Source organism: Corticium candelabrum, chromosome 12, assembly GCF_963422355.1.
Source record: "Corticium candelabrum chromosome 12, ooCorCand1.1, whole genome shotgun sequence".
NCBI classification, from domain to species: Eukaryota; Metazoa; Porifera; class Homoscleromorpha; order Homosclerophorida; family Plakinidae; genus Corticium; species Corticium candelabrum.
This window is the reverse complement of record NC_085096.1, coordinates 389,352-411,577: the sequence shown is the minus strand read 5'-3', so window position 1 is coordinate 411,577 and position 22,226 is coordinate 389,352. Positions and strand designations below refer to the sequence as shown.

At 42.8% G+C, this 22,226-nt stretch overlaps 3 protein-coding genes across 7 annotated transcripts; 2 read left to right on the top strand and 1 right to left on the bottom strand.

The window, feature by feature from the left end:
* Positions 1 to 1,023: 1,023 nt before the first annotated feature.
* On the top strand, positions 1,024 to 8,848 carry LOC134187855 (uncharacterized). 3 transcript variants are annotated; one of them, XM_062656023.1, is made up of 3 exons: positions 1,024 to 1,681; positions 8,473 to 8,569; positions 8,628 to 8,848. In XM_062656023.1, exons 1-3 carry the CDS (start codon positions 1,088 to 1,090, stop codon positions 8,825 to 8,827), a joined length of 891 nt encoding a protein of 296 aa, XP_062512007.1. In that variant the 5' UTR covers positions 1,024 to 1,087; the 3' UTR covers positions 8,828 to 8,848. The 3 variants fall into 3 exon arrangements, 2 of the variants coding, with proteins under 2 accessions (XP_062512007.1, XP_062512009.1); XM_062656025.1 differs by lacking the exons at positions 8,473 to 8,569; positions 8,628 to 8,848 and adding an exon at positions 2,193 to 2,554; XR_009971181.1 differs by lacking the exon at positions 1,024 to 1,681 and adding an exon at positions 7,736 to 7,872 and having other exon boundaries at positions 8,473 to 8,848.
* Positions 8,849 to 9,333: 485 nt separating this feature from the next.
* Positions 9,334 to 15,258, top strand: LOC134187756 (oxygen-dependent coproporphyrinogen-III oxidase, mitochondrial-like). Of its 2 annotated transcripts, none has more exons than XM_062655905.1 (15): positions 9,334 to 9,376; positions 10,057 to 10,175; positions 10,232 to 10,289; positions 10,786 to 10,872; positions 10,939 to 10,989; positions 11,719 to 11,790; positions 11,927 to 12,045; positions 12,297 to 12,369; positions 12,733 to 12,858; positions 13,149 to 13,260; positions 13,503 to 13,582; positions 13,939 to 14,018; positions 14,073 to 14,099; positions 14,164 to 14,266; positions 15,023 to 15,258. In XM_062655905.1, the coding sequence occupies exons 2-15, from the start codon at positions 10,093 to 10,095 to the stop codon at positions 15,134 to 15,136; spliced, it is 1,185 nt and encodes a 394-aa protein (XP_062511889.1). In that variant the 5' UTR covers positions 9,334 to 9,376; positions 10,057 to 10,092; the 3' UTR covers positions 15,137 to 15,258. The 2 variants fall into 2 exon arrangements, with proteins under 2 accessions (XP_062511889.1, XP_062511890.1); XM_062655906.1 differs by having other exon boundaries at positions 9,335 to 9,376; positions 10,091 to 10,175.
* Positions 15,259 to 15,909: 651 nt separating this feature from the next.
* On the bottom strand, positions 15,910 to 22,212 carry LOC134188381 (ras-related protein Rab-8A-like). 2 transcript variants are annotated; one of them, XM_062656568.1, is made up of 7 exons: positions 22,103 to 22,212; positions 21,932 to 22,026; positions 21,803 to 21,863; positions 17,825 to 18,004; positions 17,405 to 17,494; positions 16,275 to 16,391; positions 15,910 to 16,204 (listed from the first exon to the last, which is right to left on the bottom strand). In XM_062656568.1, the coding sequence occupies exons 4-7, from the start codon at positions 17,957 to 17,959 to the stop codon at positions 16,106 to 16,108; spliced, it is 441 nt and encodes a 146-aa protein (XP_062512552.1). In that variant the 5' UTR covers positions 17,960 to 18,004; positions 21,803 to 21,863; positions 21,932 to 22,026; positions 22,103 to 22,212; the 3' UTR covers positions 15,910 to 16,105. The 2 variants fall into 2 exon arrangements, with proteins under 2 accessions (XP_062512552.1, XP_062512553.1); XM_062656569.1 differs by having other exon boundaries at positions 17,825 to 17,902.
* Positions 22,213 to 22,226: the final 14 nt, after the last annotated feature.

Below are 22,226 nucleotides of genomic sequence, written 5' to 3'. Positions count from 1 at the left end.
AGAGATTATGTGTAACTACTGTTGCGTGTACAAACAAATTATGTGTACAAGTTACATGTACAATACAATACTAATGTGCATTTTGTTAGCCGAAATCGTTCAAGAGTATAAAATGGCAAACTTTGGATTCCAGATTTGGTGCGGTTTTTTGACGTTTCAATTTTTGAAACTTGGTATGCTTTAAGTTCAAAGATCAAACTATTTTTTGAAGTTAAAAAAGAATTTTCAAAAAATTGACCGTTACAGCCATATAGTAATGTGTAGGTCTCCCTAACTCACTGATGCGTATACCAGGATCAAATCAATGCATTGTAGATTGGTGAATGTTATTTATCTCAATTGCTATGACATTTGGAGTACATGTATTACTTTTTCAGCATGCCAACACTTAGTATAAAATGCTAATGTGTTCCCGTGGAAACGACAATCTTGGTAGATACAAAAGCAGACTAGCAACTTCAAAAAAAAACAAGCAAAAGTACAATTCCAAAATTACGTGAACGTGATGCCACTGAATGAATATCTAGGCTAGACCAGTTGACTTGTATAATACGGTAGACGTTTTCTCAACTGATTCCTAATCAATCAATTCACAATTTCTGAAGCCACACTAAAGGTATCTAGATAGCTATGCAAGTGCAGGTCACATACCTGTGGAGGTCGCATTGTTCGTCCTAGAATTTACGGAAGTTTACATTGTTTACTTTGCTAGAGAGGTCGTAGTCGCTAGGTAGGCTTCAAGTAATTCAGCTTAGTATGCATACCGGTATGTCGGTTTACGCGTAGAAGCCTTCATGTTGGTGCACTCTAGGTGATGCTCAGTATTGTAATGATATAGATCTATGCATGGATCTAGACAGCTGACGTACAAAATTTGTGCGAGCTTGTTTGCACCGGCTTCCAATTCAGCACGACCCTTTCTGGTATGACAGTTAGGTACATGCACAAGCTTTTAATTAATTGAGTAGACCGCATGCAAGCTATACAAAAGTCGACACTCGCGCATCTGTTGCAGTAGAGTGTCTCTACAGGCTGGAGAGGCAGCATTGAACGTTCGAGTGCCGAATAATTCAATTGCCGTTGCGATATGTTTCAATACTCACTCTCTTTCCTGCTGCTTCTAGCAGCTTTCTCTTCGTCTCTTTCTGCGAGCAGCAAGGCAGCAAAGCTGCAGCTCGACAGGCTCGACATGAACCACATTTCTGGTCTCATCCACGACGGACAACCGGACGCGTGCTCTTTGAAGTTTGACGTCGGTGCTGACAAGAAGTACATCAAATCGACGGTCACAACTAAGAATCTACGCACAGGAGAAACAATCGAACTCACGACACTCACACTGCCGAAAACGATCCGTCGGGTCATTCCGGGGATGCGCAATACGATTGTCGCGGCTGCAGCGAATACAAGCCGGATGTTGGCCGGACATGCTGGCGCAGTGTGCGCCAATGTGGCTGAGCTCTACGCTCAGCTTCCCAATTTGTTGTATTCGCAGACTAACGAATTGGGAAGGAGTCAAGTGCGTTACAGCACCATGTATCACACCTCCATTCTCAGCGCCGCGCAGCGTCTGCAACACAACGCGTCTTCCGTCTGCACGACGTCGCCAGAACATGAACTGGGTATCGGCATGTTTATGTGTCTGGAAGATCTAGCGGAACACAAGACGCCGAGCTCAACCGTGAGTCAAACATACGCTAATACATTTCTCCTTTTAGTTACTACTAATATCTATTAACTAAAGATTTTACTCAATGACAGAACCAAACAACCAGCTTTTGGATTCAACACAACAGCATGCTGCATTACAGGAGTCAACTAGCAAGTTGCATGCATCGAAAGACTATCTCTAGACGTTGACTTAGTGTTTCTTGTCCTTTTTGTAAATTAGTAACTTTTGTGCTTGTGTGACCGTACGGTCTTGTAGATCAGTGGCGTTGGAAGGACATCCGCCGCACAGGCATAAAGAAACTATTTTCTAGATACTACGTTGCTCGATAGTCACAGTTTCCGTTTACAGAATCAGTGTATGGTATTTGTTGAAATGAGACTTATTTGTATGACCGCGCCTACTTAACGCGCGTTAGGCTAAACCCTCTTCATTGACCCCTAGACTATACTTTTGTACATACAGTATGCAGCATTGACATACCAATTTCTAAGTAATTCTAACATTTTACTCTTTTTTTCAGACAATATTTTCCAACTCCAGGACGAAGAGAGCGTGCATGAAAGGAAGTGCTAGAGGATGCTGCGGAAACTACTCGGGATGCTGTATCTATTCGCACTGGTTTTGCTGGGTTCATGATGCCCTGTGTGATTGTTGTGGTAGCTGGTGGTGCGGTTGGCAGTGCAAGAAAGGTAAAGGTTGCAAGTAAGGCTCTAGAAGCAAGCTACGCAATCAAGAAGAGTGTACTTGAACGGTTAGGTAGATTATTCGATGTGACTAGACAGATATGCTGTCGTGGAGGTTTGTGGTTTGTGGTTTGTGTTTTGTTACATTTGTATGTGCTGCGCATGCGCGCAGTCTTGAGTAAATTTACAAAAGTCAAAATTGCAGTGAACGGTCGCCCACCTGCTTTATGCATGCTGTCTAGCTTGTATGCCAATTATAAAATGATAAAACCCGAAACTGCTTAGGCCTTGTAGCCTCGTGTACCAGACCTTTTTCTCGCGCTGTCCCGCCCAGTTCCCGCATAACTGATAAAGGTCGAGTTGTAGGCGGCTTCAGTCATACAAACATAATGTCTGTCTTTTCCGTCTTTGATGAGAACCATCTTAAACAGGTACATCTGTTTAACAAATTACTAGTAATTGCTATCTCTAGAGTATCATGGTAGCAAACCATCTAGCCAGAGTAGTAGTAGTAGTACAATGTTGTGTTGAGTCTATGGAACCTATGGTACGTAAGAATCTCTAGAGTTTGAGGTTGTTGTTATCTTTATTTGTTACATTAATAAAATCTACTAAATTTTTGAAGAACATGGAGTGAAACGCCGGTGTACGTTCCTCCAGATGTCCGACGGATATGGTCATTAGTTAGTCAATTAATCTGCATTAGTTGGATTTGGTAAAATGCGCGCGCGTGTGTGCATGTGCAACTGTTTTGAGTACATTGTCTCCTCTCTTGAGATTGAGCGTTGTCTGAGTTGTAGCAGTCATCATCCTTGTTATTTAATTAACGGAGATTATTATTCTTTTACTTGTGCTGCTAGGTTGTACGTTTCCCGTAATTACTATCCAGCTTTCATCATGACTTCTATTAATTAACTAGAAGAATCCGTGCACGTGATATGGTAGGCGTGACGTTTCCGTCTCTGCGACACGTACAAAGTTTCCTCTCGAGATACACGCAAACAGTTACAGAACGTTTCTAATCAGACACTCTGAGCTAGACGGTAGCGAAAGCCAAACGACTCTCACGTTATGAAACGATTAGTAGAGACTCAGACAACGAGTCTAGGACACCCTACATGGGGTCCCGGTGATCACGGCTTCATTTGTGCATGCGCACGCGCCCCATCGTATGAAGGCTTGGGAACTGGGAGCGGAACGGTGATAGCTGCAGGTAGAAAAGAGCGCGAGTCCGTACAGTGCGTGGGCGTTTGAGGCAAATTATGAAGAAACAAGAAACGCTGTTGCCTTTTGATTTCGTCGTATTGAAAAATGGACGAGTAGCCAGCAGATCGATTCGCTTTGAGATGCAAATATGGATAGGTGGAAACAAGATATGGATCTAGGAGACATCCGGTGTTCGATGGAGGATCGCGTGTTGCTGGACCTTTCCTTGTTGTCTGGAGCATTGCGACAAGCAGCCGTGTGCGCCAGGTGTAAGCGTGGCTCACTTGTTCTAAAGATCGGAGAGAGGAGGTTTGGGTTTGCGTGCAAGTTGCTATTGGAATGCATCTACGAGTGAGTAGTCTGACTAACGATTTACTGAGAAATGTCGATCTCCATTCGTCGTATTGTGTAGTTTTTGCAACAGTGGCAGTCGCATCAGGACTGAAATTGACTTTTTCACTTCGAAGAGGGTAGCGCCAGGTAAGAAAGCTCCATTTGAAGTGAATCGGCGCAAGGTTCGAGAGCTAGATTTTGGCCATGCCGGATTAGAGGTAGTTGTTGCAGTCTTGTTTGACGTATTTTTCAGCTGACTTATCTCTTATTCTGTGTAGAGACTCGATGCCGTTGTCGGACTCCCTGGAACTCTCTCCCAGGATTCCTTCTCCTTTAGTCGTAATGTAGGTTTACTCGTCTATGCGTTGGTCCTGGTACATGATAAACGAGTTATCTGCAAGCTATTGAAGTTGCTACATCGTCGGTAGCGGAAACCGTGATGCAGGAGGCGGCAACGGAACTCTCTGAGCTGCAGAGAGTCACTGCTGACGGTGAGAGAGTTACCATTGTTGAACATTTTTACATTTGTGCTGCTGTCGTATAGAACAGATGCTGAAGAAGAACCTCCTCTTGACCAGTCTCCGCTAGAGGTGTCGGTGTCATGTGATGGCACGTGGCAGAGACGGGGTCATCAATCTTTGTATGGCATGCAGGCTGCCATTTCCGTTGACACCAGGAAGGTGTTAGATTATGAAATACAGAGTAAGTCCTGTACTGAGTACCATTTGCATGGAAACTGGGATCATACGTCTGAGGCATACAAGAAGTGGTACGAACAACATCAATCCACGTGCCACATCAACTATTGGTCTACCTCCAACAGCATGGAGGCGTTTGGTAGCAAGAAGATGTGGTGTCGTTCTTTGAAAAAGAGGAACTTGATGTACACTACTTATGTGGGTGATGGCGACAGCGCCGCACAAGGCAATTGTCGAGGCTAATCCCTATGGTGATGAGCACCCTGTTATCAAAAGTGACTGCATAGGCCATGATCAGAAACGGATGGGCACGTCTTTGCGAAGGCTCCTCCTCAAATGCAGGGGCCAGGTTATCATTTCTACTACTGAAGGATCTACCGAGAGGAGGGGAATTATGGGTCGAGGTAGTCTCACCAAGAAAGTTATAGATCAAGTACATTACAGTTTCCCAAATATTTGCCAATTTTTGTCTCTATTTGTTGTGGTTGTTTGCATTGTCCAGATACATGCAGAATTACTATGGCATGGCTATTTGCGGACATCTTGGTGACGTGGATGACATGATCATTGCCATTCATGACATTCTGGGGCACTTTTCCAATGACCACCAGTACTGTTCTGATGACGAGACTACCCGGTGCAAATTCCAAAGGAAAGATCCATCATATTCCCAAGGAAATAGCACCAGGAGTTCTCGAACTCTGCAAGCCAGACTTTGAGCGTCTTTCACATCCCGACCTACTAGCTAGAGTTCAACGTGGAGACACTCAAAATCCTAACGAAGCTCTCCATAATATTATTTGGCGAAGGGCACCAAAACATATGTCTACGTCACCCCAAGCAATTAGAATTGCAACAGCTCTCGGTGTCAAACATAACGAACAATAGTGCTAGCTCGCGTCTCTTGAAGAAACTGGATGCTCTGAAGTTGTCGAGTCTTACTAAGAAGAAGTCAGAGGCTTTTCGGAAGAGGAGGCAGGTTATTCGTGGGCAGCGCAAGAAGAAACAAGACCGTCATGAGCAGACCGAGGAACCGTCGTATGAAGCAGGTGTGTTTTGCTATTTACCTGTTCTGGTGATTTGAAAACAGTTTTTTGTCAATATACCATAGGTGCCTTTGACTTACCTGACAAGAACATACCCGACCACTCTGTAGACATCCCTGGCCCCTCTGTAGACATTCCTGGCTCCTCTGTAGACACCGGCCCTTCAACAGAGGCAGCCGAAGAAGAGGAAGGGAAAGCAAGCGAGCAACCAACCTGTTGCCATGAAGGCCTAGAGACCTAAACGTGTTGTTGAGGACAGTGACAGTGAGGTAGTTGTGGAGCATGAGCCCAGAGACATCCAGCCGACGAGGCGTTCATCGCGACAGAAACGATCGAGCTCGTCCCATCTTGAATCTGGAAGACTATGATTTTGATGACGAGTTGTGATGTCTTATCTCTTAGTGGCAGAACATAATATATATGACCTAAAATTTTGAGCCAGTATATGCTCTGACCTCCACGTGGTCTGGCCTGGGTAACGCTAACAAGAGCATAAGTTTGATCAACAGGTTTTGTGTCATGTGCTGTGATTTGAACTTTTTTGTGTGATAGAGAATGACTACTAATTTCTACTCTGACCTGAGCAGGCTACTGCAGTGGGGAAGTTGAAAATCAACTTTCTATACATTTTATATAGAATGTGATGTACTGTATTCTAGGTAAATAGCCAATACTTATTTTGGTTCAAGTTCATGAACCGTAATGAGGGTTACGTGTTGTTATAAATAGCAGAATACCGAGTTGATCAAGAATTGGTATTCTATATTCGCGAACGCGCGAACGCGCGAACGCTTTTATTTACATTGTTTTACCCTCTTACTCGGTTTCAACTGGTTTGAAGCAATGGTCGCGAAGTTCTATTGATATTAGTTTGACTGGACATTGACTACCGGAACCATGCAGGGTCGGTGACCGGAGGGATACCTTGATCAAGAGAGGAAACAATGTACTCAAAACAGTTGCACATGCGCGCGCGCATTTTACCAAATCCAACTAATGCAGATTAATGGACTAACTAATGACCATATCCGTCGGACATCTGGAGGTTACGTAACACGAGCAAGACACCCTGCGTGGGGTTCCGGTGATCACGGCTTCATTTGTGCATGCGTACGCGCCGCATCGTATGAAGGCACGGGAACTGGGAGCGAAACAGTGATAGCTGCAGGTAGAAACGAGCGCGAGTCTGTACAGTGCATGGGCGTTTGAGGCAAAATTATGGCCGAAAGGTGCACGGATTGTCTACGACCGACCTCACGTGCCGTCTAGGACCGACCGCATTGACTTAGCGACCGACCTCATGCGACCGACCTCATTGAGACCTCATTGAGTGTGCGGCACACCTCATTGAGTGTGCGACCGACCTCATTGAGTGTGCAACACATCTCATTGAGTGTGCGACCGACCTAAGTAACTAAAAGTACTACCGGCGTAATTTTGACACTGATTACACGCCATACTATGCCTGCATCTAGACAGCTGACGTACAAAATTTGTGCGAGTTCCGTTTGCACCGGCTTCGAATTCAGCACGACCCTTTCTGGTATCACAGTTAGGTACATGCACAATCTTTCTATTATTCAACTAGACCGCATGCAAGCTATACAAAAGTCGACACTCGCGCATCTGTTGCAGTAGAGTGTCTCTACAGGCTGGAGAGGTAGCATTGAACGTTCGAGTGCCAAATAATTCAATTGCCGTTGTGATATGTTTCAATACTCACTCTCTTTCCTGCTGCTTCTAGCAGCTATCTCTTCGTCTCTTTCTACGAGCAACAAGGCAGCAAAGCTGCAGCTCGACAGGCTCGACATGAACCACATTTCTGGTCTCATCCACGACGGACAACCGGACGCGTGCTCTTTGAAGTTTGACGTCGGTGCTGACAAGAAGTACATCAAATCGACGATCACAACTAAGAATCTACGCACAGGAGAGATAATCGAACTCACGACACTCACACTGCCGAAAACGATCCGTCGGGTCATTCCGGGAATGCGCAATGCGATTGTCGCGGCTGCAGCGAATACAAGCCGGATGTTGACCGGACATGCTGGCGCAGTGTGCGCCAATGTGGCTGAGCTCTACGCTCAGATCACACCTCCATTCTCAGCGCCGCGCAGCGTCTGCAACACAACGCGTCTTCCGTCTGCACGACGTCGCCAGAACATGAACTGGGTATCGCCATGTTTATGTGTCAGGAAGATCTAGCGGAACACAAGACGCCGAGCTCAACCGTGAGTCAAGCATACGCTAATACATTTCTCCTTCTAGTTACTACTAATATCTATTAACTAAAGATTTTACTCAATGACAGAACCAAACAACCAGCTTTTGGATTCAACACAACAGCATGCTGCATTGCAAGAGTCAACTAGCAAGTTGCATGCATCGAAAGACTATCTCTAGACGTTGACTTAGTGTTTTTTGTCCTTTTTGTAAATTAGTAACTTTTGTGCTTGTGTGAGCGTACAGCCTTGTAGATCAGCGGCGTTGGAAGGACATCCGTCGCACGGGCATGAAGAGAACATTTTCTACAAACGTTGTACTTCCGGTTTAAGTAATTAGTTAATTTAATTAATAGCCAATATATGTACATGTTTTTACATCGTGCTACGTACTAGATGCTAAGCTGCTCGATAGTCAAAGTTTTTGTTTACAGAATCAGTGTATGGTACTTGTTGAAATGAGATTTATTTGTATGACCGCGCCTACTTAACGCGCGTTAGGCTAAACTTTCTACATTGGCTCCTAGTAGACTATACTATTGTACATACAGCATGCAGCATTGACATATCGATTTCTAAGTAATTCTAACATTTTACTCTATTTTTCAGACACGCTTTTCCAAGTCCAGGACGAAGAGGGCCTGGTGGTCTCGAGGGTGCCTGAAAGGAAGTGCTAGAGGATGCTGCGGAAACTACCCGGGATGCTGTATCTTTGCGCACTGGTTTTGCTGGGTTCATGATGCCCTTTGTAATTGTTGTGGTAGCTGGATGTGCGGTTGGCAATGCAAGAAAGGTAAAGGTTGCAAGTAAGGCTCTAGAAGCAAGCTACGCAATCAAGAAGAGTGTACTTGAACGGTTACGTAGATTATTCGATGTGACTAGACAGAGATATGCTGTCGTGGAGGTTTGTGGTTTGTATTTTGTTGCATTTGCATGTGCTGCGCATGCGCGCAGTCTTGAGTAAATTCACAAGAGTCAAAATTGCAGTGAACGGTTGCCCACCTGCTTTATGCATGCAGTCTAGCTTGTATGCCAATTAAAAATTAAAATAATTTTTGTAGTGATGACACCCAAAACTGCTTAATTAATCCTTGTAGCCTCGTGTACCAGACCTTTTTCTCGCGCTGTCCTGCGTAGTTCCCGTATAACCGATAAAGGTCGAGTTGTAGGCGGCTTCAGCCATACAAACATAATGTCTGTCTTTTCCGTCTTTGATGAGAACCATCTTGAACAGGTACATCTGTTTCATTTGTCTAGTCGTAAGTCACATGCTTCAACATCCGGGCTTGCAACAGGCGCATGCGTAGTATATGTAGAATAACTGGTGCGTAGAGTTAACCAAATTATTCAACTGCCTTTGATTATTTTTACTGCTAAGTTTGGTACCAATTACTGACCCAAATGTTTGCCTAGAATTAAAGTAAATATTAATATTAATTCAACAATCTGTACTCCAAGGATGCGTAATATCCGGGATACGAGAAATACAGCAACTTGAGATTTACGTAGTTTGGTGAGTTGTAGTCAAAGATGTAGTGATGAGTTAGTACCACAGTAGAGCTGGTTGTTTGTTAATTAATAGTGAGAGTGAACGTTCAGTAAATATCTAGCAAAAGAAATTGTTGATTGACTGACTGGTCAATCGATACACTGGGGAGGGATAGACAGTCACATGGACAAACAAACTGACAGACGAATAGACAAACGATCAGAAAGACGGATAAATTATAAGACAGACATGTAAACAAACAGAAAGGCAGGCAGGCAGGCAGACAGACAGACAGACAGACAGACAGACAGACAGACGCATAGACAGAAAGACAGACAGACAAACAGACAGACAAACGTACGAACAGACAGACAGACGCGTAGACAGAAGGACAGACAGACAAACAGACAGGCAAACGGACAAACAGACACAGACAGACTGACAGACAAACACAGACAGACAGACTGACAGACTGACAAAAAGGCAGACAGACAAACAGACATACAGACAGACAACCACAGACTGACAGACTGACAAAAAGGCAGGCAGACAGACAGACAGACAGACAGACGTATATACAGACAGACAGACAGACAAACAGACAGATGCACAAACAAACAGACAGACAGACTGACTGACGACAGACAGACACGCAATTGCATATAAGTTTGCTAATTATAGAATACGTATTTTATTAATAATAGGTATTTTATTGGTAAACATAAATTCTCTGTGCAGCAATGCTCAATCGGCTATGCATTGCAGTCTGTGTGGCTTGCAGGCCTTATGTGAGAGATGCTAAGAAAATTGTATTAGTCGGACGGTAAGTGGCTCTTGATTACGCGTATTGCCGTGATATAGTGGAATTTGTTTTATTAGGAAGGCATTTGGGTTGGGACTCGGTGCTGGCATTTGTGGTGCAATTGGGCTTGGAACGGTAATTGTGGGTTTGCTATTGCCATATTGTTAATATCAACTTTTATCTTACAAAAAATTAATTTAGTATTTATAATATATTTTGTGTGGTTGATATCAATTTTAATATTGTAAATTTTAATTTAATTTTAATGTAATTTAAATTAATTATTTATTTATTTATTTAAAAATATGTTTGATATCAATTTTGATCTTATTAATTTTAATCGTGATGCAATTACGTATCTAATTTAATATTAGTTATTTATTAATTTAAAAATATAGTTGATATCAATTTTTATATTATTAATCAAATGTAACCTAAATCAATCATCTAATCTAATTATTTATTATTTATTAATGTAAAATATACTTGATATCAATTTATTATAATATTGTAATTTAATTAATTTGATTTAATTAATTTATTTTGATTTCTAATATTTAATTAATTAATTTAGATAAATAATTAACTAAAGATTTACGTTTTTACTACACATCAATCTGTGTGTCATCAGGTTTATTGTGAGACTGGATCTAGTGATGGTGATGTCTGCCCATTGTATATGGCTGATACAATCACACCGAAGGAAGAACTGCAAAAGGTGCTTGATTTTTTAGCACTCTCTTGTTTTGCTGTTTGCTGTGCAGGTTGAGATTGGTTTGTGTAGAATAGAAATGAAATGAAGTATCGAATGGAATTGCTCTGTATGAAGCTACAGGTAGGTGTTGTGGCTTATATGGGCAGAGTGACACTAAATGATGGACAGACAAACTTACATACATACAGACAGACAGATGGAGAGACAAATGGACCGGCAGTCAGATGGAGAGACACATAGACGGACAGACAGTTAGATGGACAGACACGTAGACAGACAGACTGCCAGACGAACAGATGGACAGACAGATGGACAGACAATAGACAGACAGAAAGACAGACAGATGGACATACACATAAACAGACAGACAGACAGGTGGACAGACAAATGGGCATACAGATGGACATACACATAGACAGACAGACAGACAGATGGACAGACAAACAGACAGACAGACAAATGGTCAGACAGAGAGGCAGACAGACAGACAGACAGACAGAGAGGCAGACAAACAGACGGACAGGCATATAGACAGACAGACAGATGGACAGACACACAGACAGACAAATAAACAGACAGATGGACAGACAATAGACAGACAGACAGATAAATACAGATGGACAGACACACAGACAGAGAGACAGATGAATGGACAGACAATAGACAGACAGACATAATAGTTCAGTGTTTGAAAATATATGTATTGACAGACAGATGGACAGACAGACAAACAGACAGACAGGCAGACAAATAGACAGACAGATGGACGGACAGACAGACACAGACACACAGAACAGATAGACGGACAGACACAGAGCTACATATCTGTATACTGTTTGTGTATGATAGCGTCAGTTCTGTCACGCTCTTGAGGAGGTGGACGGTGGAAAGTTTTTTGTTGATTGCTGGACAAGGCAAGAAGTCAGTAATAAGCCACAAAATATTTCTAACTAATTAAGCATCGTTCTTAATTTGATGTGGCAATTCAAATTAGTTTCTTCGAATATCTGAGTCAATTTCAGCATTTTTGTGTGTTTGTTTGTTTGTCTTGTTGTAGGGTGGTGGTGGCATTAGTTGTGTGTTGCAAGATGGGCAAGTGTTTGAGAAGGCGGGTGTCAATATTTCTGTTGTTCATGGGATGTTGCCACCAGCAGCTGTGCAACAGATGAAGAGCAGGTATGTACGTGTGTGAGTGCACATGCATGCAGGTGTTCACATTGACATGCACACAAACACACACACACACACACACACACACACACACACACACACACACACACACACACACACACACACACCACCACCACCACCACCACCACCACCACCACCACCACCACACACACACACACACACACAACAACAACAACAACAACAACAACAACAATGACTGCAGCAGCAACACACTATAGTGTACTTTCTTTGTTTAGAGGAAAGAGTTTCAAGCAGTCAGAAGGAAAGCTACCGTTTTCAGCAGTGGGCATTAGCTCAGTGATTCACCCTGTATGTAATACATTGGAAATATGATGCAAACAGACACACATGGACAGACAGACAGACAGACAGACAGACAGACAGACAGACAAACAAGTTTGTTTTAATAAATGAAATTGACAGGCAGACAGACAAACAGACAGACAGACAGATTTTGTCATGTTGCCTGGTACAAGGTTTTGACTAAAGCTATTCTGATGAAACGTTGGATCAATTTTTGAAGAATCTGCTCATTAGTAACAATGCCAGATGGTTAGCATAGCCAATTACCATGACAACAATAGTCATGACAATGGTAGTCATGACAATAGTAGTCATGACAACAGTAGTAATGATCGATGTTTGTCATTACTTGTGGATATTCTTTGATAGCATAGTCCACACATGCCGACTGTTCATTTCAACTTTCGATATTTTGAAGTTGAAGAAAGTGACGGCAACAGGCAGTGGTGGTTTGGAGGAGGAACAGATCTAACACCGTGCTATCTTGTGGAAGATGTAAGAGTGGAGATGTTAGTATATTGTGCTAGTCTGTCTGTCTGTGTGTCTGTTTGTTTGTCCGTCCTTGTCTGTTTGTCTGTTTGTCTGTACGTCCGTCTCTCTGTCTGTTTGTTTGTCCGTCCCTGTCTGTCTGTCTCTTTGTTTGTTTGTCTGTTTCTCTGTCTGTCTGTTTGTCTGCTTATGTCTGTTTTATTTGTTGTTTTGTTTGTTACTCAGTGTTTCGTCTGTTTACAGTACTGATGCTTGACTGTAAGCCCATGTACAGTGTACCATCTTTTCTTATCTAGGATGTAGTGCATTTTCATTCTACTTTGAAAAATGCTTGTGACCAGCATAACGAAACATATTACCCTGAATTTAAGAAATGGTGTGATGACTACTTTGTTGTGACTCACAGAGGTAAGTGATACATAAGTGATGAGACTATTGTATTGGAGGGATGCATCTCACAATACACTAGACTATTGTATTGGAGGGATGCATCTCACAATACATTAGACTTTATATATATATATATATATATATATATATATATATATATATATATATATATGCATCCTACAATACGTTTAGACTATCACAACATGTTGACTGCAGTTATATCGGCAAGTTACACTATGTCACTGTTTGTGAATGTCCAGGAGAAAGACGAGGTGTTGGAGGTATTTTCTTTGATGATCTTGACAGTCCATCACAAGAAGAAGTATTTTCTTTTATTAAGGTTTGTTTTATGCTTTCAAATTGCCAAAATTTGTAAGATGCATCCCTCCAATACAATAGTCTAGTGTATTGTGAGATACATCCCTCCAATACAAAGTCTAGTGTATTGTGAGATGCATCCCTCCAATACAATAGTCTAATGTATTGTGAGATGCATCCCTCCAATACAATAATCTAGTGTATTATGAGATGCATCCCTCCAATACAATAGTCTAGTGTACTGTGAGATGCATCCCTCCAATACAATAGTCTAGTGTATTGTGAGATGCATCCCTCCAATACTATATATAGTCTAGTGTATTGTGAGGTGCATCCCTCCAATACAATAGTCTACTGATTCTTTGTTATATAATTTAGTCATGCACAAATGCCATTATCCCAGCATACGTACCAATCATCAAGAAACACGTAAACGACTACCACACGGATGAGCAAAAGTACACTTTATACTTCACCAACTAATCACTCAATTCATCTTGTTTTGTGATTAGACGTTGGCAGCAACTGAGACGTGGAAGGTTAGTGTGTCTGTGATACTGATAGCTGAACATCCACGTACGTAGCCTTGATATTTGACTCTAGATACGTTGAATTCAATCTTGTTCATGACCGTGGTACAAAGTTTGGTTTGTTTACTCCAGGAGCTCGTATTGAAAGCATCCTGATGTCACTTCCATTGACATCGGTAGGCGAGTAATGTTATTTCAGTTTCATTTGAAATGATTGCTGAGTCTAATATCATTTATGTAAAACTTTACGGGTGTGTGTGTGTGTGTGTGTTGGGGCACGGTGAAGCAGATGGTAGAGTGTTGGTGATGACATCCGGGATCTTGTATTCCGTGATGAGGGTTGAAGGTTCGATCCTGGTGGAGGCGACACTGACGCAGTTTCCTTGAGCAAGAAACTCACCCACACCTGCTTGACTCAGGAGTATAAATGAGTACCTGGTCATTGACTGGGGTGGACAAGACCGCTGGCTTGGAAGCTACATCATGCAGCAGACGGGTACGTGTGGGCCTTGGTGTCCAGTCCCAGAGCTGCGCCATTGTCAGTGCCCCTGGATGACTCTGGCCAAGCTCCAGGTGGATTGTAGCGCTGGCCCCAAGACTCCACGTAGTGCATGGAGGCCCTGTCTCTAGAGGCAGGGAGCTATCTCCGCAACTGACCTCAAGGTCGACATCGAAAGACGTGGAGGGCTTAACATTTGTCCATTTGTCTATTTGTGTGTGTGTGTGTGTGTGTGTGTGTGTGTGTGTGTGTGTGTGCACATGTGTGTCACAGTGTGTTGGCATGTACGTCCAAATGTAAGTTTTTTCTTGTCCATCTATTCATTCATATCTTGTTCATCTGTCTGTCAGTCTGTCCTCTTTATAACCCTGTCCCTGTTTTCACACTTTGACTCTCTAACTCTCAATCCACCTAACCTGTATTACGCATGTAGCGGTGGGAATACATGCATAAACCTGCTGAAGGATCACCAGAAGCTGAACTTCTCACTGTCCTTCAGAATCCCAAGGATTGGATCTCGTCTGATGCGAACGAAGACAGACAGTGAGACAGAGAGATGTTTGTAGTTCGATGAAAATGTGAGTATGAGGGATGCTGCATGGTCAATAGATTTATGAGCATTCTGTTGTTGACGTCTAGCTGCAGAATTTGATCTCACTAGTAACTGTGTGAGTATGGAGTGTGGTGCTGTGTGATGCAAACACCTGAGTGGATAACAGGCAGACAGACAGACAAACGGAATGAGGGATGGACGGATGGACAAACAAATAGACAGAGAGACAGACAAATGGATGGAGGGATGGATAAACAAATAGACAGATAGACAGACAAATGGATGGATGGATGGACAGACAAATAGACAAACAGACAGACAAACGAATGGAGGTAGGGATGAATCGACAGATGGACAAACAAATAGACAGACAGACAAACAGACAGACAGACAATAGACAGACAGACAAATGGATGGAGTGATGGACGGATGGACAAGCCAATAGACAGACAAACAGACACACAAATGGATAGAGGGATGGACAGATAAATAGACAGACAGACAGACAAATGGATGGAGGGACAAACAAATAGACAGACAAACCGATGGAAGGATGGACAGACAAATAGACAGAAAGACAAACAAACACACACACACACACGTGGTTGCACTGTCAGTCCATTGCAGACAAACCCATAAACGTTTCTCTCCATTTCTGTGTTGCCCATCCGTCTGTCCCCTGTCCATCTACACCTCCCCTCCCACTCAAACGACTCTCACAACTCCCACCAAACAGCAACAACAATGACAACAAGACACAGCGATCACCTTCCTTCTCTTTGCGTCTCCCATAGTTTACAACAATACAAGGTGCCAAACACAATACCCAATATACCCACAGCTATTGTATACAAAAACGAAGTGAAATCACAATGTCTGTCACTAAAACTATCAGAGCGGCCCCTCTCTACACCATCACTCGTCTCAGTGCTCTGCTATTATACAACCCACAGTCCAATTCGTTTATATCAAAGTGCAGCACAACAGTTGAGGTCTGTCAGTCGGCCTCTGTGCCGTCACCGTCACTCCACCCAAACTACCACCACGAGACATCAATGGATCCTATCACATAATGGCAAATGATTGACACTCACTGTGGTTTTTGATATTAACGAGTGTGTTGGTTGTGTACCAATATTTGGTCCATTTTTGCTTTGATGTCTCTAACTAGAGTGTAGAAGGCTTCTTCGACTCCTTGGCCTGTTTTGGCACTCGTTTCCATGAATTTGATGCCGTGCTCTGCTGCCAGCTGATGAGGTGAGAGAGATGGGGAAGGTTAGGTTGTGCAGTGATCCAGGCAAGTGCACATACATGGACACACGCATGTACATACACACATGGACACACACACACACACACACACACATGGACACACACACACACACACACACACACATGGACACATACATACGCACACAGACACAAATGTGCACATGATGATGGCATGTCCACCACTGCAGTAAAGACTATCCAAGGATGCGTTTCCACCTCAACCGGTTTAACAAGTGGTTTACGCTAAACTGGTTTAAGAATTGACCTGTTTCCACCTGCACTAAACCAGTTATATTTTGGTTTAGGTTTAACTGTCACGTGACAGTAGTGCACTTGTTTAGATGGCTTCTGACAATGTAATTTTGATGATATTGACTATTTTGCTGGGATAGGATTGCTGTACACGATGTAAGGGTCGTTAACTAAGGGAAAGAAATCATCAGCTACAGAAGAACAGAAGACGGTGTCCTTGGTCATTGTCATGCAAATTCGTACCAGCAGATGCTGAATCAGTTACAACCAACAGTTGCCCTGACTCGGCGACACAGCAGCCCAATACTTCAAAATAAGGCGTTCCTAGACGGTTTGTTTTGCACATCCCGGATGTGTTCCGAGTGGAAACAGTCGCTTTCTTGAACTGGTTTAGTTTTAAACGCGTTTAAGCTAAACTAGTTTAAGGTGCAGCTAGTGGAAACACGGCCTTACAGTGTCCTTTGTACTTCGTGTGAGATAAAGTCCGGCCTTAGATCAACACACACACACACACACACACACACACACACACACACACACACACACACACACACACACACACACACACACCACACACACACACACACACCACACACACACACACACACACACACACACACACACACGTGTGACACACATGCACATGCACACACATACACACACATGCATACACATGCACACACACACACTCACACACACACACACACACACACACACACACACACACGTTAAACATACCGTTTCTCCTTCCTTTCTACTGACTTTTCGTTCATCCGTCATGTCACACTTGTTCCCCAATATCATCCTCAAGACGTCTGCTGCTGCATGCTATACAAACAAAATTGATTAATACAACAAACATAAACAGGTTGGCAGGTACACAGACAGACAAACAAACAAATAGACAAACAAATAGACAGACAAACAAACAAATAGACAAACAAATAGACAGACAGACAAATGGACTTACACAGAGAAATGGACAGACAGACAAATGGACAAACAAATAGACAGACAGGCAAACAAACTAACGGACTTTCAGACAAATGGACAGACAGACAAACAGACAAACGGACTTTCAGACAAATGGACTGACAGAGAAACTGACTTACAGACAGACAAATGGACAATGAACAGACAGACAGATGGACATGTCACCTCGTCAACGTCTCTAATCCACTCACTGATATTATCAAATGACTTTACAGTTGTGATGTCGTAAACGAGCATGATTCCCTGCAAATGTACAGACACAGACACACACAACGTTTTAGGCATCTTTACATCTAACATTTTAGACGACAATGGGCTGCATGACTTTGCACATCTGGAGCGTCCCTGAGATACATACAGTTGAGAGCATGTGTACACATAGACAGACAGACACATAGACAGACACACAGACAAACAGACAGCCAAACACATAGACAGACAGACAGACAGACAGACAGACAGACAAACACAGACAGACAGACAGACGCACACATAGACTGGAGCCTATGCAGCTGGAAACATTTTCCCCAGGTTGCTCATTAGTTAATTAAGGAATGCAAAGAGGTGGCGATGGCGAACCAGGAGGAGCTTACTTTACTAATTAATTGTGTAACACGCATCTGCGTCCTTAGCACGCGCTCAGCCGGTCTTACTGTTAACTCAAGGCGATCTGTTTCAAGAATAACTGGCTAGTACTAAATGCCGGTCAATGACTGAACTAACACAATACAAGTTCCCGGATGTATATACTACATCGGTCTCCCCCCCCGACTATGTGACTGATATTAACAATTAAGATATATATAGCACACCACAATAGTCTAATCTACTAAAAAGTCAGTCTGTCAGGTGCCTTTCTCCTTCTGCTGGAACGGAAAATTGAAGCCACTCCTTTGTTGGCACGTAGCTTTGATGCTGTAGTTGGTTCCACGTGTGTCTCTAAGTCTTCTGGTCCTGTGCTAATCTCCGGCGATGATACCATCGCGTCCTGTTCTTTTTGTTTGTCAACTCCATCTTGTTGTGTTCTGGTAAGTCTGGTGCAGCAACTCACTCTTCGGGTTTTCTCGGCGATACCGGTACCATTGCTCTTGAACACGGTTTATCCAATGGATGTATTGGTTCTGCCAGTAGGTCTTCTGGTTCACCTCCATGTTTTTCCAATTGTAAGGTTTTCCGAATCTGATCCAAATGTTGTTTGACTACCCTCCCATCCTCCAGTTTGATAGTGTATGATAGGGGGCCTGTTTTGGACTGAACTACACCAGCTACCCAATGACACCTCTGTTGTAATTGCGCACATAGACTCTCACCTCATTGTAAAAGTCTATCATACTATTCCGGTTACCCTTGTAGAAATATTTCTGTTGCCATTGCTTTTTGTGTACCGTTTGCTCCAAGTCGGTGTGTAACAAATCTAAACGTGACCATAATTTGCGATCCATTAATAATTCTGCAGGTGATATTCCTGTTGTGGAATGTGGTGTAATCCGGTAGCCGAACAACTCTTGTGTCAAGCGATATGTCAAGGTTCCTTGTTTTGCTAGGGACAGTCCTTTCTTCAATACTTGTACTGTTCTTTCCGCCAGCCCATTACTTGACGGATGATACGGTGCTGTTTCAATGTGGTCTATTCCATTCCATTTTACAAATCGGCAAATTTTTGACTGGTGAATACTAACCCATTGTCTGATACCAGTTTTTCAGGAATTCCATCAGTTAAGAAAATTTTCCTTAACTTTTCCACTGTAGTTTTCGTCGTCGCTGATTCTACCGGTTCTACTTCCATCCACTTTGAGTGTGCATCACTGAGTACAAGAAACATTTTTCCTAGCAAGGGTCCAGCATAGTCCACGTGCACCCTCATCACCCTGTACCCCATAATACGCATCCCTCTTCTATAGATAATTCACTTGCTCTTCGCCAGTAAGGAGTCAACACTTCGATTAGTGGTTTATTGGGCCAACCATGACAAACATAATATTGTACCCTAGACAGTATAGGGTCTTGTTCTGTCCATCTTCTAAACTCTCTTGCCAATACTGGTGATGATTCCAGTTGCTGTAAAAATTGAATTGTCTCTGGTTGTTCTTCCTCAATTGTCTACAGTAGTTGTAAGGGTAATAGACTGCAAGCATCTGCATTACCAATGTCCCGGTCTGGTTTGTATCGCAACTTATAACTTATAACTGTAACCTGATAGGATCATGGCCCATCGATGGATTCTCGCTGATGCCATTGGCGAAAGAGGCGTATTTTCCCCAAACAATCCTACCAGTGGTTTATAGTCTGAGACTAGCACAAACTCTCTACCAAACAGATATTGATGAAATCTTTTTTTGTAGAATAAAAATTACTGCCAATGATTCTCTTTCTACCTGTGCATAATTCCTTTCCACTTTCGTCAATGTTCTCAATGCAAAGGCTACTGGATGTTCTTTTCCATCCTTCCTTCTCTGAGCCAATACAGCACCTAAACCGTACAACGAAGCATCACAAGTTACGATGGACTCTTGCTGTGGATCGAAATGTGCTAACACTTCGGCTGACACTAACAGTTGTTTTGATTGGCTAGAAGAAGTTGAGAGACACCTAGCTAGATCACTGGATACCACTGGCTGATATCCAACGTGACGGCAGCAAAGGCTGCCGCGTGAGTTACGCCATGACGTTCCCGCCACATGAATTGATCCAAGTATGACGGCAGCATATGGCGATGGCACCCTTTCATTTTTCAGTTTTGTTTTCACTTGATTCCAATATGATTCAATATGTTGAGTGTGTACTCCAGTGCCAGGGTCCACAAAATTTAAAGAGTGGTTAACTGTCCTGTGAGCTGCCACCAGGGGGAGTGTGTTAATCCGATTGTACGCTCTCCATTCGTCAGAATGTACTATTGTGCCAGGCAGTACGTGTTGTGCTACGATCGGTAAAAGTGTCGCAGCATCTCTTCTTGGAACTATTTCCATGTAACCCAGTGCTGGCTGCTGTGTTACATCAACAATTCCAAAAACCCACACTGGGTCACGTGGTGCTCTTCCTCTGTGATGCTGTATAATTTCACAGGATAACTCTTAACAGTCAACAGTGTAATGTTCAATGCAATTACCTTCGGTTTGTGGGAAAAACAGGATTCGTCTATTTCAATAACGATGGACTGAACTGGACCAATGCCACCAAGTCTAATAACATTTTGTTGGAGTTTCCACGAGCACACATCTCTTAGGTACTGGTACATCTGGATGCCAGTGACTAGAGATACTTTACAAACATCCTTCATTTGAGACACAGGTGTCTCAAAACACCAGTGGTAGATTACAAGTAACCAAGTTGTCAAAGGAACATTTGATTGTTGAAAAAATGAATCACGTCAAACTGAACTGTAATATATATATATATATATATATATATATATAAAGAAGAATTTCTGTTTATAGTAATATGTTTTTAGGGTACCACATCTTGCAAACTTAAAAATTACCGTTGCATTCTGCAGTTTTTTCAGGACATCTCCAAATATAACCGTCCTTGCATCTTTTAAACGATTTTATTGCCATGGCCACACCATGACAGTTGTTGCATTGTTCTTGCCTTGAAATAAGTCCTCGACGCTGCATGAAATCGATGACATCACGCTGTGGATCAGGACCAAAGCAAACTCCATGCACTCTTGCATAAATATCAGCAGCCTACATAACTTTCCGCAAACAAGGCAGGTAACTAGGGTACCCAAGAACGGAAGTCTACTCTCTGCAAATTAGCTGTAGCCACTCCTGTTCTGTTGGTTTATGTAAGCAACCTGCATTTATTGCGCCACCTCCAACGTTAATGGTGAGACAAAACCTAAATCGTGACTGATAAAGAGAGTATACGGGTATTTTATATTAATAGAATCAACACGTGGCTGAGCACGCTTTGCACCACCTATTTGGCGAGTTTTAGAGCGGTGGTGCGCATTCTTTATACGATCCTAATGCTCCATACGGTAGTAAGATCAAGCGACTACAACACTCATCCGTACCAATATACGGGCATGTATCAAATTACTCACGGACTTACCCCGGATTACACTAACCCAATCTCTAATCAATAAAAGCGGCTACTGCCTTGCTCACTCACGATGGACTGTAAAACAATAAAGCTTACCGCTCATTATTGCTCTCAGAAAACGAAACGCAAAAGATCGTAGCTGAACAATGCGTGATAGCTACAAACACAGTAACCGACTATCAGATGTTACAAAGACACCGTCAAGCAAAGACAATCGAAGCCTACCAACGATCTTCGTTCACCAACGATCTTTGTACGGAACGACTGATTTTAGCCGCGACAACACGGCACCGATAATGCAACGACCGACTCTACAAGCACTGCAGAGAAACAAGGGAAATGTTACAGTTTACTCAACGACACTCAACTACATGTACTAAAGGCCGTAAATCTTACCACTAATTTCCTCCACAACACCGACAGCTGCACAAAATGAGCAAGCACGCACAAGCATCCGCTCTTTAGCTAATTATGAGTGGAAACACCTTTTCTAGCAACATACCAGACTGTAACAACAATG

Bases quoted from the DNA above. Each gene is read 5' to 3' on its own strand.
- LOC134187855 (XM_062656023.1), top strand. From the start codon at position 1,088: ATGTTTCAATACTCACTCTCTTTCCTGCTGCTTCTAGCAGCTTTCTCT. The intron at 1,682-8,472 runs GTGAGTCAAACA...TCTATTTTTCAG, and splicing joins ACAAGACGCCGAGCTCAACC to ACACGCTTTTCCAAGTCCAG. The intron at 8,570-8,627 runs GTATCTTTGCGC...TTGTTGTGGTAG, and splicing joins CGGAAACTACCCGGGATGCT to CTGGATGTGCGGTTGGCAAT.
- LOC134187756 (XM_062655905.1), top strand. From the start codon at position 10,093: ATGCTCAATCGGCTATGCATTGCAGTCTGTGTGGCTTGCAGGCCTTAT. The intron at 12,859-13,148 runs GTAAGAGTGGAG...TTTCTTATCTAG, and splicing joins CGTGCTATCTTGTGGAAGAT to GATGTAGTGCATTTTCATTC. The intron at 14,267-15,022 runs GTAGGCGAGTAA...TTACGCATGTAG, and splicing joins TGTCACTTCCATTGACATCG to CGGTGGGAATACATGCATAA.
- LOC134188381 (XM_062656568.1), bottom strand. From the start codon at position 17,959: ATGTTAGATGTAAAGATGCCTAAAACGTTGTGTGTGTCTGTGTCTGTA. The intron at 17,495-17,824 runs GTGACATGTCCA...TTGTTTGTATAG, and splicing joins GGATTAGAGACGTTGACGAG to CATGCAGCAGCAGACGTCTT. The intron at 16,392-17,404 runs GTATGTTTAACG...TCACCTCATCAG, and splicing joins GTAGAAAGGAAGGAGAAACG to CTGGCAGCAGAGCACGGCAT.